The sequence below is a fragment of the Lichenostomus cassidix genome, chromosome 2 (assembly GCF_008360975.1).
Source record: "Lichenostomus cassidix isolate B80296 chromosome 2, HeHo_3.0, whole genome shotgun sequence".
NCBI classification, from domain to species: Eukaryota; Metazoa; Chordata; class Aves; order Passeriformes; family Meliphagidae; genus Lichenostomus; species Lichenostomus cassidix.
The window spans coordinates 115,985,275-116,002,681 of record NC_139482.1 but is presented as its reverse complement, the minus strand read 5'-3'; the positions used below and the strand labels follow the sequence as shown (position 1 = coordinate 116,002,681).

General features: G+C 38.6%; 1 protein-coding gene across 1 annotated transcript; it reads left to right on the top strand.

Annotated features, from left to right (window-relative positions):
* The first annotated feature begins 292 nt into the window (after window positions 1-292).
* TTPA (alpha tocopherol transfer protein) lies at window positions 293-17,250 on the top strand. The gene is made up of 5 exons (XM_085052923.1): window positions 293-575; window positions 8,103-8,256; window positions 9,464-9,657; window positions 12,850-12,960; window positions 14,402-17,250. Exons 1-5 carry the CDS (start codon window positions 381-383, stop codon window positions 14,579-14,581), a joined length of 834 nt encoding a protein of 277 aa, XP_084909049.1. The 5' UTR covers window positions 293-380; the 3' UTR covers window positions 14,582-17,250.
* Window positions 17,251-17,407: the final 157 nt, after the last annotated feature.

Genomic DNA, 17,407 nt, shown 5'->3' with positions numbered 1-17,407 from the left:
CTCCGCGATGAGCCTCCTGCGATGGGAGCAGCGCCGGGGGTGTCCCTGCCGGCTGCGGCTGACCCTCGCCCTCCGAAGGGAGCACGGACGGCTCGCTTTTGGGGCTGTAAGCGGAAAACAGGAGATGAGCTTAGAGCGCAAGGTTCTAAATACAGGTCAAGTCCTTAAAAGCGCAAACGCAATCCCCAGCAAAGACCAGCCGGGGCGGCCGAGGACGCGGCACACCTGCCTCCGCCCCTTGCCCTCAGGCCCGGGCGGCGCGCAGGGGTTAACCCCGCCGGGGGCGGGAGCAGCCCGGCCGGGCTCTCAATGGGAGCGGGCAGGCGGCGGGGCTGAGCTCAGCTGAGCCGAGCCGAGCCGAGCTCGGCCGTGCCGCGGGGATGTCGCAGGGTCCGCCGGGCGCGGGGAACCTCAATGAGCTGCCCGACCACTCTCCGCGGGTGCGCAGCGCCGTGGCCGAGCTGCGGCGGCGGGCGGAGGCAGAGCCCGGCCAGCGCTGGTCGCAGCCTCTCTCCGATGCCTTCCTGGTTCGCTTCCTGCGCGCCCGAGACTTCCACCTGGAGCTGGCTTGGAGGGTGAGGAGGGGCAGGTCCTAGTGCCCGGGAGCAGCCGGGTCGGGCTGTCGCTGCGGGGACAGGGCAGCGGTGCGGCTGTGGGGTGCCTCGGTGCCCTGCGCCGCCTGGGGCGGCCGAGGCCGAGCGGCAGTTTCGGGGTGTAACTCACTGCTTGTCACTAATTGTGTGTCTGCAGCGTGGCACCTAATCCGTGCGGGTGTCGTGGCTGGCTCAGTGCGGTATCGATGTGGTAACACAAGGGTTGTGCTGAGCGTGCTGCACTCACTCGCCTGTACAGTAAGTGCGCTAAGGTCAGGGCTGCGATTAGGAAACAGTATCCTTTAAAGGACACCTTTGTCATGATTATCAGGCTCAGGTTACTAGTAGCCACGCTAGTTTCACTACAGACTTATAATTACTCTAAAGCTAGGAGTTAAGTCTTCTTTTCGCTCGGAGTTTTGTCATTTACAGCACTCCTTGCAGGCTTTGGTAAGTTGTGGTACTTTCCTGGCTCTTCAGGCTATTCTTCTTCTTTTGGCCACAGAGCATGCATATTTTTCATATCCAAAGGCACAGATTGTAATCAGTTTTGGTTTGTTTTTTTTGTTTGTTTTTTTTTTTTTTTTAAAGAAAGATTGATAACCATTAAACCTTTGGAACAGAAACTACTTCCAAATCCTCCCAGGGCAAAGGCATTGATTCACATGTGCCAACTGAGAGCTGTGTTTCCATGGAATTTTATGTTGATTACTCAGCATTGCCCAACACACCTCACCTATTAGTTTCTGACTTCTCTGGACTGTTGATTTTCCAAGTTTAGTCACCATAAGAGAAGATCGTTTGCATATAGATGTATTGCAGGATCAAGGTAACTAGAAAAATAATTTGAGAAATTGAATAAGGCCCTTAATCATAAATAGCTTTAATAGTTGTATTTTTGATCTTTTCATTTGACTCATGAGATTTGCATCATCACTTTAAACCTTTCCTCCTCAGCAGAAGAACCAAGGAGTCAATTCAGATTCCTTTGAGTTTTATGGATCTTACTTTTACTTGAAGTTCATTATATTGTTCATACCAAAGCTGTGCACTAACAGCTGTAGGACCATGCCTTTCTTTTTTCTTTTCCAACAAAAGCTACTTTATTTTCCTGTGTTACTTGTTTCCAAAACGTAGGGCTTAATGAGGACAATATGGACTCCTGAAGATCCACTCCTAATAGCACTGCAATTGGTTGTTACTAGTAATCCTGTTGACAGGACAGTGGCACTCCTGAATTTGGCCCATACGTTTCTGCACTTTGATGTGATTAATTGTGAGGTGTGTTGTAGGTAGGACTGTTCTTGGAGAGTGTGGAATCTAGGCTAGGTTTAGAGATGGAGTCTATGAAGTAGCAAATTTCCTACACTCCTCTTGAGAATCAGCCCCCCAGCAGGACTGGGGACCTGCTTTGAAAAAGTTAAATCTTTTTAGAAAGCTCTTTAGATTTCCTGGGTTGCCACAGTCTGATAAGTTTCTGAATTTCAAGCCTTCCTTTTAATGAAGAGATTCTGATATTCAGAACCAACCTGTGTTTAATGTTTCTATCTAGAATTTCAAAATTTCAGTTCTTCAAGTGCTGTAGCCACTTGTACTTTATCTTCCACATACCAGCTGGCACCATTTTCTAGAGTATTTATAGTAGGGGAAGAATAAAAGAAGCACTTTTTTTTCTTGTTTTCTTTTTTTCTTTTTTTTCTTTTTTCTTTTTTTTTCCCCAAAGGAATGTCTTTATTGCAATTGGCATATCAAGGCCAAAGAGAATTATTGTGCAAAAAATCTATCATGGTCATAAGATGTATATTCATCTAACCCAAGTGTGACTTCATGCAGAAGTTATGTTAGTACTTCGTCCTAGACAGAGCCTTCCTGCCATCAGTCCAGACAGTGGCTCTTCCCTCCTGCCCTGGTTTGATGTTGCCTCTTGGTTTGGAGTTCAGGCTGGTGCAGTCTCTTTTTGCCCACTGGGCTCCTGTGTACTACTGCAGAGTATTTGTAGAGCAGCTAAGGGGTAATCAAAGTTCATGCCCCTGTCCATGCTTGTAAGCAGTGGTTCTCCAGCATCTTAGTATAGGCTTATACTTAGCCTTAAGTATGAATCAAGAGTCTGGAAACTGGCCAGACCTTTTTATTGATGCATTTCTGGTTAATAATTGACAGATTTATGTGATGTCAATTACCAACATTTGGAAATGCTTCAGAAAAGAATAATCAGGTAGATTGTGTCAAGACATTCCATTTCTAAATCTTTTATGGTGACTCATAGGAACAGCAATCTTTTACATTTTTCAATGGCAATTCCAGACTTGCTTTTAACTAGTGATATATTGATATCTATCATGCTAGAAGAAAATCCAGCACTGAAACAAGTAGCTGGAATTGAAGGACTTGAAGAAGAGATAAAATTGTCTTTATTTCTTAAAGACAGTGATTATTCAGTTAAGCTCAGTAACAGACTATTCTCACAGAACCACTGTGAATATGAATGAATATACTGAGTTGGAAGGGACTGACAAGGATCATCAAAGTCCAGCTCCTGGCCTTATGCAGGATACCTCAGGAGTTGCACCATGTGCCTGAGAGCATTGTCTGAATGCCTGTAGACTGACAGCCTTGGTGCTGTGACTACTTCCCTGAGGAGCCCATTCCAGTGCCCAACCACCCTCTGGGTGAAGAACCTTTTTCTAATATCCAACCCAAACCTCCTCTGACAACTTCAGGCCACTCCCTCATGTTCTGTCACTGGTGACCACAGAGAAGAGATCAGTGTCTGTCCCTTTTGAATGTACCAGCTATGTGTTTGTGTTTGATTTCATTGCTATAATGAAAAACACTGTCACTTGGATTCACTAGTGATAAATAAAACCTGGAGAACTTTATGACACAAATATTTTTTCCTAGTTTGTTTCATTATGCCTTATACCCCATAACTCTTGTATAGGACTGACTCAGTGACTTTGGAATGCTGGTTTTTTGTACCTGAAATAGATTATACTATGGGGATCAAAATGGAAACGTTTAACATTGAAACTCTATGCAAAGAGTTTTTGTAACATACTGTAGTAAACATCACTTTTGTGGCACTGGAAACTCTCTAAAAATCTAGGATCCTTTTGGGAGCTCTGGTTGATACCAAGTTAAGTAGCCAGACCTTGGTTTTGCTCTGCAGCTGACTTACAGAGGGATTTCCTACTGAGTTGTGCTGCAAGTCACTTAGGGATGACTATGCTGTATAAGAACGGTTGTTTTCTGTAGTCCCAAACACACTGCTGAGTCTCAGACATTATCTCTGAGGATCTTCTCATCATTCAATCTCTTCTCATCATTTAAGTTCAAATCAATTACTTGGCTTCTTTTCTTCCATCAATACTGAGGAATTCCTCGAAAAGGAGGGAAGAGCCCTTATTAGCTCTCTGAGCTGACTCTTGAGGAAACACAAATCAGTCAGCCTGGCTTCCCTTTGTGCTAAGCCAGCATGTGCCAGTCTTTTTCCAGTGACAAAGAGGCAACACATGTGGAATTGGGAATGTTCAGTGTATCTATAAAAATATTTTAAATTCTTTGTATGTGTATAGTGTATGTTTAAATTCTGGGTACATCTGTATACATGGATATAAAAAGAACTATAAAATACATATGCACAAAAGTGGTGTGTGTATATATGTGTTTATATTCTGAAGTTTGAGCTGTGGTTTGTCCTGCATAGAATGCCAGTAGAAAAGAATTTTTTCCCAAGCATTGTGTGCATTGGTACAACTGCTGACATAATAGAGGCCTAATTCTGCCTATCATCTATGTTAATATAGATAAATAGTTATTAATCAATAAAATATAATTGATTTACACATACAGATGCATTAATTTCTCTAACAAGCACAATGTTTTCTAGTTCTTTTGCTTCAGACTAAAGTACTAAGTTCACTTTGGTTTGTAGGACATGAATCTTGGTTTAATTGGTAACTTCGTAATCTCTAATGCTCAGAAATCTGGAACTATCCCCAACAGACATCAGGGAAAAAACCTCTTAATTAATGCTTAACTCCAGACACTGGAGTTTTTCATCCAGTTTTCCCCCCTTTATCAAGTGATCTTGCATCTATTTTCAGATGCTGAGCAGATGCTAAGTAGGTTATTCAGTTTGTAAACACAGATAATTATACATTGAGATGTTTTTCTTGTGTTGTAAGTACGTGAGCCATTTTTTATACTTGGTCGTGAATGCATCTGTTTTTCCTGATATTAGATTGTTTCATCTATATCCATGCTGATTTTTATATGCAATATTTATGTTTCTCCTTGCCGTCTTTACTGAAAAGAAAATAACACTTTAAAAAAATTCCACATGATTTTCTGTACTTAAACAGGGTGAAACTGGAAAATCTGCAAGTACCCACTGCTGTTTTTTTTAATTCCTTTGCATGTTTAAGCACTCTTTTTAAGTGGTTGTGTGACTTAGAATGTCCAGCTATAAGAAAGGAATTGTTTACATAAATAAAAAATAACAGAATATCTCCCATATCTAGCTGTAGATGCTGTGTAAGATTATCTAATGCCAACCTTTAGTTCAGATCTAAATTATTTCAGGTAATTAGATTAGGTTTTCAAAATCTAAGAACTCTTCAGCACTTTATTTCCTTGCCAAGGGAAGTATATTTTAGGCTTTGCCAAGTTATGTCTCTGAAAGATGCACTTGTTCATGTTGTGGAAGGTGTCAGAAGTTGTCCAACCATATATTTACTCCTTAAAGGGTGTGCTAGTAGGTAAACTATGCCTTCTGTAAGGATCTTGAGTGTATCACAAGCTTGTAACACCACTCTCTTTCTTTCAAGGGCTAAGAAATTAAATCCTATTTGTTTCCGACTTTGAAAATGTAAATATCACGAAAGTGAGAAACTAACTGTCCTGACTAGACAGGATTATTTACAGTATTGAATTAGTGTGTCATTTTTAGTCTCATCTTAGTTTTGGCAGGGAGGTCTTCAAAGAGGTGTTTAAAATACATACGTTCCTTAAGTTGTGGTACCACAGATTTTAGAAGAAAAGTGAGGAATGACAGGGCTACAGATGTTTGCATAGTTGTTTTCAGGGTGCTTTTGTATTTTGCTGCTATTTCAGAGTCTGTTTTGTAAAGAGCAAGGAAAAAACATGTTGACATTGCTGTCTGGTTGGCACAAAGCAGTTGGGATTGCTCAAACAGTGCCCTTTGTAGACAGTCAACTACTGACAGAGTGAGATAATCAGAGTACCTCAACAGGCCTATCTTTGCAATTACAGTGAACTTCTGTTCCACAAATTAACTTACTTTCCCTGCTTTCTCCTTCTTTCCATCACCTTGTTTGTTTGTTTGTTAGTTTTAAAATTAGCCTGGGCTAGAACTGATTTAACGCAGTCAAAAGGCTCCTACTAAAGTTCTCCTAATGATTAAATGTTTCTTTCTGTGGTGATGGTTTAGGATGAGACTTTTTATCCTTTTTTTTCACTGCCAGATCAAGTGGGATTCTAGCATTCTAGCATTTTATTTTTTTGGCTCTAAATACAGATTTATAGGCTCTATTTCTATTAAAAATATAGCTAATTTCTGATCAGCGTGCCATATATTTTTATGTAAATCCTGCCGATAAACACTAATGTTTTATAAGTAGTTTCCTCATGACAATTCATTTGAGAGACCTTGAAAATCATTCAACACTTTAACCTGAGCAGGAAAGCATTAGGCTGAAGAAAAAGTATGTTTTATGTAAAATGATACAAGAAGCTTGAAAGTAGAGGGAAGGGTAAGGGATGGGACTAATTATCTGACATGAGCATGCTGTGACCTACAGGATGGTGAGTCTCAAGTCTCCCTCTAAGAGTCTGTACAAATCAGCACAGCTGATGCTCTGATTTTCCAAGGGGTGAATTCAATTCTACTGAAATTCCTTCTGATCACTCTTCCAGTGAAAATGCTGAAGAAAACTATACTTTCATAGATACGAGAAATTTGTAATTTTTTTAAGGTTATATTCTATTAGTTTGACCTGACAGCTCTTTTAACTTTAGTATTTCTGTTGTGAAATATGAAGTAATTGATAAGGAAAAATATTAATTTCTGTTAATACAAATTATAGGAAATAAAAGACTTTTGGTTGATGCTTTCAGTGTGGTGAACACATTTAATTTGTGAAACTGTGCTGAGGATCAGATTGGGTTTTCCTTTTTGATGAAGTACAGAAACAATTTTAAAAGCTAGCCTGTGCATGCTACCTTTAAGATTTTAAGCTACATTTCAGTTTGTTGTGAAAGGAGGTATTGAAAAATTCTGATTCTCTTAGTTACTTTGATGGTCTTGCATTAAAACTTTAAGTTGTAGCCATTGAGAAGATACACATAAAATCTAAATTGTTTATAACTACTTCTCTACCTTCCAGATTCAAGACTTGAGAACTTAGTATGGGTGATAGAGCAGAGACAAAATTTAGTCGATGAGATGAGATGAGAGGAAGCATTTTAGAAACAGTCTGGCATAGCTTCCTACTTACATATGCAAAATGTCTTAAATAAATTTTAGTTGCAGGATGTAGTTCATTTTCCCCAAAACCACTTAATATTAAAGGAGAAATAGTAATTAGACTTAGAAATTATCACTACTGCATCACCAACCTAATTTTTCACAGTCCATCTCTAAGATGACCTTTCACAGTGCTGCCTGTAATTCCTCAACACAGATGTTACTTCACAAAGGAACTTCTTTAATTGCCTCTTCCTTAGTGCTAGTCCATTGCCTTTCAACACACAGCACTTCCTGTGCCTTAGGGATACTTGTTCTGATGCTGCTTCCCATCCTGAGGAACCAGGGTGACCATGTCCCTGACAACACACAGGATCTCTGTTTTAGCCAATGGGTTCTCATGATTGCCACTCTGTGGGAGGGAAGTTGTCAAATGTGTAACAGACCCACTACTTTGTAATATTCTCTCATTTCAGAGGGGTAGGAGGGACTTAAAAAATGTTTTTGGATATGCTGATGAGCTTACCTGTTTCAAATAGTAAACTCGAATTATTGATGACTGTCTCAAAAGTAGGGAGGAATGGAGAGAATGTGTGAGTGAAGGAGAATGTCCCTCTGTAAAATTTTGCACATCTAAATTTAAAAAACAATCCTGAACCAATCTGATGCAATAGCAAACTGAACAATCCTAAAGTTTACCTGAGTGAAAAAACTGGAGTTTAGATGCATTTTACATAGAAATTACAGGTTTGTTCTACATTGAGTTTTATTTTCTGACACAAAATGACAGCTGCAGTCCATTAACAGTTTGACAGGGTTCTAAATTCATCATGGCAGTTTACTCACTTACTTGATCCAGTATAGCAACCTTCTGTTTCTAGGAGTGATTTGGTTAAAATACACAATTAAATTATAGCTAATTTAATGAATTAAACCTGACTGGGATCACATATGGAAAACATATTTTTAATTGCACCCTTCCTACAATAGCTGATGCTTACCTGGCATCTATTTTTTTCCAGTTATTGAAGAATTATCAGAAGTGGAGAATTGAATGCCCAGAAATAAGTGCAGATTTACAACCATCTTCTGTCCTTGGTCTTTTGCAAGCTGGCTATCATGGAGTCCTAAGAGCAAGAGACCCACATGGAAGCAAAGTTCTAATATACAGAATTGGTGAGTGACAAAACTGCTTGGAACTGTGTTGCACCTGACTCTTGACAATGAAGTATTTGGGTTTAATTTGTTTGTTTTGTTTTATGGTTTGTTTATTTTTTAATTATCATAGTTTCTGCAGCAAACCAAGAATATTTTATGGTACAGCTGCAGGGGTTGATAAAAATCAGAATATCTTAACTAGAAAGGTAACATATTTCTTACAAGGAACATAAATATATTTACATTAATTTAAAGATGAGTTTACTGAGCTGTAACAGTTACCTAATTTTGCTTATAAATTAGTGTGGCTAATTCTGTACTCTCCCTTATAAAGAACTTAATTTTCTTTTTAGTGAAATACTTGTTGCATTAAAAGAATCTTAAAGCTTAAAACTTGTAATCTTATGTGGTTCTTCAGCTCTGAGTGTCCCAGCAATCGTTTGTTTTCATGTAAATTTTCAAAGCCAGGGCTAAGACTGTGGTGCTGACACAGATGCTGTACAGAGTGGGGAGAGCAGAAAAAAAGCTGTACCCCTAGTCATGTATCAATGTTCAGTTTAGGCTTGGATGAGCAGTTCACCAGGTTTTCGCTGTTTATTTGTAGCCAAAGAGCCCCAGTTAACAATGCTTGGAAAATGTTTGATGCACTCCCAAAAATCTTTTCAAAAAATACATAGTTAAGTGAACACCATATCTCTTCATGCTTGTTTTGGACAGAGACATTATTTTCGCCAGCTTCCAAATAATTACCTTATCAGCTGGTTTAGTAGACAGTTGTGCCCTTTAAAGCTTTCATCTCGGGTTCAGGCTCATCCTGTGCAATTTTTTGTTCAGGCCTCTGGAAAAAAAAAAGTGAGATTCACTGAATTGTGACAGAATTACAATGCTGAAAAAAATTATATTAATTGACTGGATTGATCTGTACCTTCTGCTAACATGACTGTTACTGAATTAAGCTGTTAGTGTCAAAACCTTTTACTGGGTCTTTTGCCATAAGTAAAGCATGCTACATGACATGGTACCATCTACTAAGAGAGCATCAAAGATGAGTGAGAGAGCAGGCACACAGAGTAACTTATGCGCTGGCAAAACAGTTTATTTCAGGAACATTGTTATTGCTGATACATTCTTCTTTCTGAGAAGAATGTTAGAAGCAGTAGCAAGCAAAAATGCAGGTATATGGGGTATTCTCATGGTAATGCAGGGTAACCTATCTTCTCTCCAGGACAATGGGATCCCAGTTTATTTACAGCATATGATGTGTTTCGTGTAAGTCTCATCACATCTGAACTCATTGTAAAGGAGATTGAGACTCAGAGAAATGGAGTCAAGGCCATCTTTGACCTTCAAGGGTGGAGATTTGCTCATGCTTTTCAAATCAGTCCAGCAGTGGCCAAGAAAATCGCTGCTGTTCTCACAGTAAGTATGACATAATTCTTTATGCAGCTTCATTGCTATGACTTCCAATTTTTCATCTCTTCCAAGCTATAGTAAATTTTCCTTTTGCAGACCTTCTCAGACTATGCAAATTAGAAAAACAAAATCCTAAATCCATTACAAGTCATAGGTTGTGCTTTTTTTACCTAAAGTATATTCTTCTGTAGCAGTAAATGCCCTCTAACTTCTGGTATTTTATGAAAACTCCACCAACCTGTTAACAACACAAGAATTTCATGACTGGAAGAGCAGAAGAAGCCCAGTTTTGGAAGGATATGTGTTTGTTATCCTGTTTCATCTCTTTTCTTCCATTCTTTTGTGCATTAACTCAATATTTAAAGCCTTTATTCCTGATTCAGAGAGTATAAAAATAGCATGCACTAAGAGTACTTAAGAGCAAGACACTCCTAACTTGGTACCAGTATGGATGATGCTTATGTGATCTTCCATCTGTTAACAACAGAATGTACAACATTTATCTTCTGCTTGCTTTTTTCTCCCAAACGTGAGAATTGTTTTGTGCAAATCAGTGCTACCTCACCTCCTATATTTCACGTCTCAGGACTTTACTTTTTTAAGGCTTATTCCTTTCTGCCAAATTCAGTTGAACTTTGCCACTGGATTTGAGATTAAAAAAATGAAAGAAGAAAGGGGACAGAGAATTGACAGTCAAGCTACAGTGTAGTCCTATAATCCTATTTTCCTTCAGAAGTTATGTTGAAAGTCAGTAATAATAAAACTGTTAGCCTGTGATGTGGAAATGAGCCAGGGAGATAATCTCTTGCTCTGATTTGGTAAGGTTCATATCTGAAATTCAATCAAAGCTTAGTCATTGAATTAATATCATCAGAACTTCAGATGTTCTTCCTTTTTGCTATCTACTGTGAAGCTTTAGTGAAACCATCAGGTATTCCTAATTTTGCGCATGTAGAATAAGAACTCTTGGTGTTATGCAATCTTGGGCCAGATCTCATGAAAACAGGGCTGGTGAGGGTGTTTCAGTTGATTTCTGAGGTACTAAACAAATTGCTGGTAATTTTTTTAACCTTGAAATAGAGCAGAAAGGAAGTAGAATAGGATTTGCAAGTAGATCTAAAGGTTTCAATCCATTATGTCAAAGCAGGAAATTCTTTGACTATGATGTTTCCATCTTGACCTATTTCTGATTTGTTGAATCTTTTTCAAGCTTCTGAATGCTTATTCTAGCTATGGAAAAAAAAACCAAAACCAATTATGTGTTTCCAGTGTTCTTTTCTAAGAGTCAGAATTTTAACTTTTTTCTTTTTCCCTTGATTCCTTTCATCACTTTTTACTGGGTTTGTAAATTTTATGCAGAGGTTGTTAGTGTTGTTCAATATCATAGAACCACAGAACCATAGAATATGCTAAGTTGGAAGGGACCCATCAGGATTGTTGAGACCAGCTCCTGGGCTTATGCAGGACACCCCAAGAGTCACACTATGTGCCTGAGAGCATTGTTTAAACACTTTTGGAACTCTGTCTGGCTTGGTGCTGTGACCAGTTCCCTGGGGAGCCTGTTCCAGTGCTCAGCCACCTCTGAGTGAAGAATTTTTTCCTGATATCCAACCCTAGCCTTGCCAATACAACTTCAGACCATTTCCTTGGGCCCTGTCTCTGGTCAGGAGAGTGAAGAGATTGGTACCTGTTCCTCTCCTTGCCCTCATGAGGATCTTGAAGACCTCAATGATGTCTCCCCTCAGTCTCCTCCAGGCTGAAGTGACTTCAGCCACTCCTCATAAGATTTGCCCTTCAGGCCCTTCACCATCCTCATGGCCCTCCTTTGGACACTCTCAAATAGTTTAATTTTTTTTTTTAATATATTGTGGTGTCTAAAACTGCCCCCAGCACTCAAGGTGAGGCTGTCCTAGTGCAGAGCAGAGCCTGACAATCCCCTCCCTTGCCTGGCTGGCCATGCTGTGCCTGATGCACCCCAGGACAAGCTTAATGAGCTCCAGAATATGCTTATATGTAAATGTTAAGAAATCTTAGTTTTAACCCTGTGTTTTACTCAAGAAATGTGTCTTGCAAATTACTATCCTGTATCAAGAAACAGCAGTTAATAGAAAGGAAGTATGTGCTAAGGAATGGAAAGCATAGCATGAGTAAGTGACATTATCTTGAAAAATCTGTTATCCCAGGCAGAACAAAATTGTTTTGTGAAAATCATGAATGTAGACTTTAAGTATATGATAACCCATAATAGCATTAAGCAAACCTGTAAGCTGATAGTTTTAAGGTCTTTATCATACATTAAAATCTAAAAGGAGTGGCACTAAAGCAATGTGTTGGGTTTGGGTTTTTTTCCTTAGAACTACTGAACTAGTGAGGAGATATGGAGATACGTTTGTGAGAAGTACTATTTTCATAAGCAAAATCATCTGGTTCAGAAGTAGGATCAGGTGGGGTATGAATGGAAGCTGTACTTTCCCCATTGCATAAAACTTGTTTTGATCACTGCCATATCTTCTTTTAAATTTCAAAGATCTGGATCTTTTAAATGAATGCAATTAGAATCCAAGTTATCTTATATTGTAAAGGCTGTATAGCAGATATTTTTAAAATTTCATTTAAACAGTAATCGTGTTGTAAAGCTGAACTTCTGGCTTGGCCAAATTCCTAGTATTTTCAAGGCTTATCTCTAAATAAAAAATACAATTTATTTAATGTTAAGTTAGTATCTTCAATAGTTTTTATATGTTTACATATTGTCCTTCAGGCTGTAAATTGCCAGTAATAGCATATAGCTAGATAGCTTTATTGTAAATTAGTAGCAGAATCTTTGTTGTGAAAAACTGCACTTTAGAAAATGGCTGAGCACAAGATTTGTGTACAATACTTATGTGCAATTTGGTGATAGTTTTCTTATTTGCTTTTCTGTTTGTTTGTTTGTTTGTTTTTAATATTCAACCTCACCTCATACTGAGATGAAAAAAATGTGAGATTTTTCCTTCTAATGGAAGGAGCAAGATATGATTTTTCTAAATGTAGCTCTTAATTTACACTGCTGCAACACTACAAAATGCAGGGATTGGCAAGGTCGGAAGGAATACTTTAATCTATGGACTAGACAGTTTTAATGGGCTTGTCCTTAGTAATAGAGGTGTTCCAATAATATTTTCTTTTCCTTATGCTGTTTTTCATGTATACTGACAGGACTCCTTTCCACTGAAAGTTCGAGGTATCCACTTGATTAATGAGCCTTTATTCTTCCACCCTGTCTTCGCTCTAATTAAGCCTTTTCTCACTGAAAAAATAAAGGAACGGGTGAGTGCACACAAATGTTTCTTTCTGCCACAAAACCCTTATATGACAGCCTGTAGCACTTCTCTTAGGCTCTGTTGCTCCTGACCACTGAAGAGCATAAATAATTTTTGTTTGTCAGTGCCAGACAGACCTCCAGAATCTAGCTGTAAAGCATTTGCAGCTATTAATAGCATGAGAGTCACAAGTGGTGCTGTTATCACTACCCTAAAGATAAAAAACACTGTGACACAAAGAGGTTAATAATTTGCTTGAGGTCACATAACAGTTCCTCTGCAGAACTAGAAATAAACAGGTCCTGGATTTCCCATCACTCTGCCTATAAATGACAGAGAAAAATTATCACTGAACAGTGTTCTATGCTCCAAGTTGTGCAGAATTATTGGAAGACAGCTGTTTAGCTCTGACAGACCTCCAGAGGCATTTGTGCATCAAAAATTGGTCAGACTTAAGTTCGAAGTTTTTTTCCAAATAGCTCCTTAGTTGTTTTAAGTAGTTTTGCAGTTATAAATCTGTAAATAGATTTGTATTTGGATGAAAAACCATGCCAAGGACTATGGTTTATTGCAGCATAGGAAAAGTATTTGAGTTTTCAGCTGGCACAAAAGTGAGGTGTTAACAGCAGGACTAAGGTACAAAATACACAGCTCTGTCTATTGTTATTCCCATTCTGAAGCCTCCTTTTCTCAGCACATGGATCTTGGGTATTTGCAATAGCCACTGCATGCCAGGACAGTGGATCCTATAAAAGTATCAGACTGGAAGTAATGAACAAGGCTCCAAAATAACTACAATAAAGCAAGAGAAGAAAAACCGAAACTACAGAATTGCGAGGGTTAAAGTGGAGGAGTAGTCCAGGATCTAATTTCAGTTGGAACTGAAACTGATAAATATGATTCGTTTGAATATCTTCCTTGACACCTGTCTGAACATACATACATACTACATAATCTTGTTTTTAAATACGTATGGCAGGACCTGATAGTAATGGCCATGAGCCAGACACAGTTCTTTTCTTGGAAATGACTGAAAGGCAAGTACAAGATATCATGACAAAACAGGTCACCAATCTTCCCATGGTTTAGCTCAGTTTAGCAGTTTGGATGTAGTGTGTACTCTCATCAGCATTGCTAAACCAGTCTGGAACAAGCGTGTAGTTAATTTGGACTCCTGTGTTCACAGCTACTTAAAAAGCAGTTCTCAGGTTGTAGTCCATCCCTCACCAGTCTTCAGATACTGAGCAGGATGGAGTCTGAGGACCTAGGAGAAACTCACAAGGCAGTTCCTTCTTTTAAGGAGCTCATGATGAACAAATACACTTATTTAGTTGAATCAAGCTGGTGGGTTCAGCTCTTGCCCTGAGATACTTTGCTGCTTGTTTTCACTCAGTACTGTAGCCAAGTGAATTCATACCTAAGTAAATGCTTTTAATATTTTGGTGTAGGTGTTCATGCATGGAAGTAACTACTTGCAGAGTCTGACCGAACACTTCCCTGTCAGCATTCTCCCAGAGGAATATGGGGGGGAGGAAGTCTCCATTGAAGAGCTGGCCAAGGAATGGACTGACTTCATAATGGCATCTACAGATTATCTTCAGAGCATTTCTCTGGTTGCCTGGGAATAGCCTTAATACAGTCTTTTGTCAGTTCTTGAGCACTGGAATTGGAAATAAGTTAAATACGAAAACTTCCATTCTTCTATTGAAACCAGAATGGCCTTGGAGGGCACTGAATGTTATATTAGCTGCACTTTTATACTAACTGGAGTCTCTCAGTGTGTATGTCTGAAGAGATTAATGAATTTTACATATTTGTAGCACTGTTTGTAACTGAGTAACTTCTATGCCAGAAAGCTGAAGAGTGTATTTGGATATCAGATTGATAGTGCTGCTGTTAAGTCTGTGGAGACAACTCATCTGTAATAATGCAATCCAGAACCTTACACTTAACTCTTGTACCTTGGCTTGTCAAGACGATACAAAACAGGGAACAGACTGTGAATAGGGTAGTTTGTTGTAGAAATAAGGCTACAGGCTAATTTACAAGGAGTGAAGAGGCTGCTTTTTGGATTGATTCTCAGGGAAAAATGCTATTTTGTTAGTTTGTGTCTAATTGAAAATTAGTAATAGTGAGACATTTGTGTTACTCTTTGTGCTGCTTGTGCAGCTTCTGGTTTTGTGCTAATTAACAGCATAATCTTAAAATTTTATAGAGAAAGCTGAGTAAAACACCATGTACTTATTCTTCAAAGGACAGTGTGAAACAAGAGGAGGAACTGGTAAGAGTCAAAACAACCTTGAAAATTCTTATTTTCTTTCTTCAAAATGATGCTGTCTATGGACAACTATAAGAAACTCAGATTATTATCTCCTTTAATCCCTGGTGTAGAGGACTACAGAGGTCGAATGTTTTCAGCTGTTTGCATTATCTGTTTGTTTCAGAGGGTAAAGTAGGTTAGCTTTTGTGGATCTGAACTTTAGAAATATCTGTTAGGTGTTTTAAGGGTGCTTTGAGGTCACTTTGGACTTCAGCATAGGAGATGCTTGATATCTTCTTTTTATGTTCAGAACAATAATTGACAGCGTGCTAATCTGTTTGCTGTTGGGCACTGGAAGAAATTGTTTTTAATTTCCATTGAGACTGCTTCTTCATTTCTGTTGGAGTGATGAAAAAAAAATCTCCATACTTGCTGAAAACAGATTTTTGTTTAATTTTGTTTTGAAGGGGCATTATTGACAAAGGAACACTTCATGTGTAGAAGATATCACTCACACTACATAGCAGTATCATCCTGCAATCCCCTGTATTTAGTAATCTCAACCATTATTTTACTTTTCTCTCAGCTTTTTCCTAAAATCTCAGTTAGTACACCAACTGCTAGAGTTCATTTACCCAGTTCTTAACTCAGTTTTGTAATAACCCAAGGGTGTTTTGCATAAACACTGTATTTTTAAGCATTCCATAGGAATTTTCATATAAATAAATCCATAACAAATGGTTTGCATCTTAAGTAGCTAGAATTATAACCTCAGTTATTTTGTAATCTTTAGGACATTGGGATGTTATATGGGCTTAGGGGAGAGAAATTAGACTATCCTATAATACTATAGAAATGTCTTACTTTAGATTAAGATTAATAAGGCATTATTGCAAGAGTCATTGGAAGCAATTCTTTATTAGCAAGAGGAACATCTGTGAAAGACCCATTAGAGTACTTGTTGATTGTAGTTTCTTCTGCTGTGGTAAGATCAATGCCAGAAATTCTTTCAAAACTGACAAAAACTACTTCATTTTTTTCCCCTTCCAATTCCATAATTCCCTCAAGTGCATTTTTCATTTTTCTCTTTCAGAATATTTTTGACATGGGGCCTTAATTTAAAGAAACCTTTTTTCTGATATATGATTCTATGAAAATGTATTTCCTATATATTTCTTTTTCTCAGATTGAACTATTTTGTGATACAAAAGCTCCTTAAATAGAGGAGTTCAATGAACTTCAAATTCTTCTTTATAAGAAAATAGACTAAGTAGTCAGGTATCTGGCAATCATTCAAGTGTGTAACTCAAGTTCCAAGTCATTTACCAGCTGAAGAACTGAAACTATTGTCTTAATATTATGGTCCTTCAATTTTAATCCCTGAATGCAAACTGCACAAAAGAATGAACCATGTTTCAGTGAACAAGAAAATTTAAGCTTTTCCTATAAAACCAGTCTCCGATTGCTGCTGGTTTATGCAGCAGGAGCTTAATTTGATTTATATATATATATATATGCAAATGCATATGTAGCTGAGTTTTTAAAAATTTTATTTGGACTTCACCAGCTCTATGAATATAAAGTCCTAAATGTCTTCAAAAATACCCTGATCCTGCTATTAAGAGGTAACATGTTTGCATAACATAACAGTTAGAGCACTGACTGCAGTTATTTTTTCCTTAACTGTTAATTACTTTTTAATGTTTACACATTATATAGGAGGTGGGAACTCTTAACTGCAATTGCTGCTAGTAATAAGGACACAAGATAATTGGAACATGTACATAACAAATGGTGGAGTGATTGGTACTATGCGTAGTGGTGTTGAGGCTTTGAGCAGCAGTGAACAAAACAAAGTGCGTTATTCTTTAAAAGCATCCGGAGTGCCTCTATAGAAAAAGGAAATTCCTGTTAAACGGTGCAAATGTAATTTACTACTGACTGTAAGCATGATGTAATGCACAATGGTTTTTTGGGCTTTTAAATTTTTTTTTTAATGTATTAACACTTTTAATTAATAAACCCTTTCTGGTGGAACCAGCCTGGTCTGTCGCTGTTTGGCGATGCAAGCGTGCCTTTGCCGGGTGGCAGAGAAGGGCAGGCGGCGGGTGGCGCGGGGATGCGCTGCGGGCGGGGCGGCGGGCCGGACTGCATTTCCCAGCGAGCCGCGCTCCGGGCGGGGCGGGCCGGGCTG

Bases quoted from the DNA above. Each gene is read 5' to 3' on its own strand.
- TTPA (XM_085052923.1), top strand. From the start codon at position 381: ATGTCGCAGGGTCCGCCGGGCGCGGGGAACCTCAATGAGCTGCCCGAC. The intron at 8,257-9,463 runs GTGAGTGACAAA...TCTTCTCTCCAG, and splicing joins AGTTCTAATATACAGAATTG to GACAATGGGATCCCAGTTTA. The intron at 12,961-14,401 runs GTGAGTGCACAC...ATTTTGGTGTAG, and splicing joins CTGAAAAAATAAAGGAACGG to GTGTTCATGCATGGAAGTAA.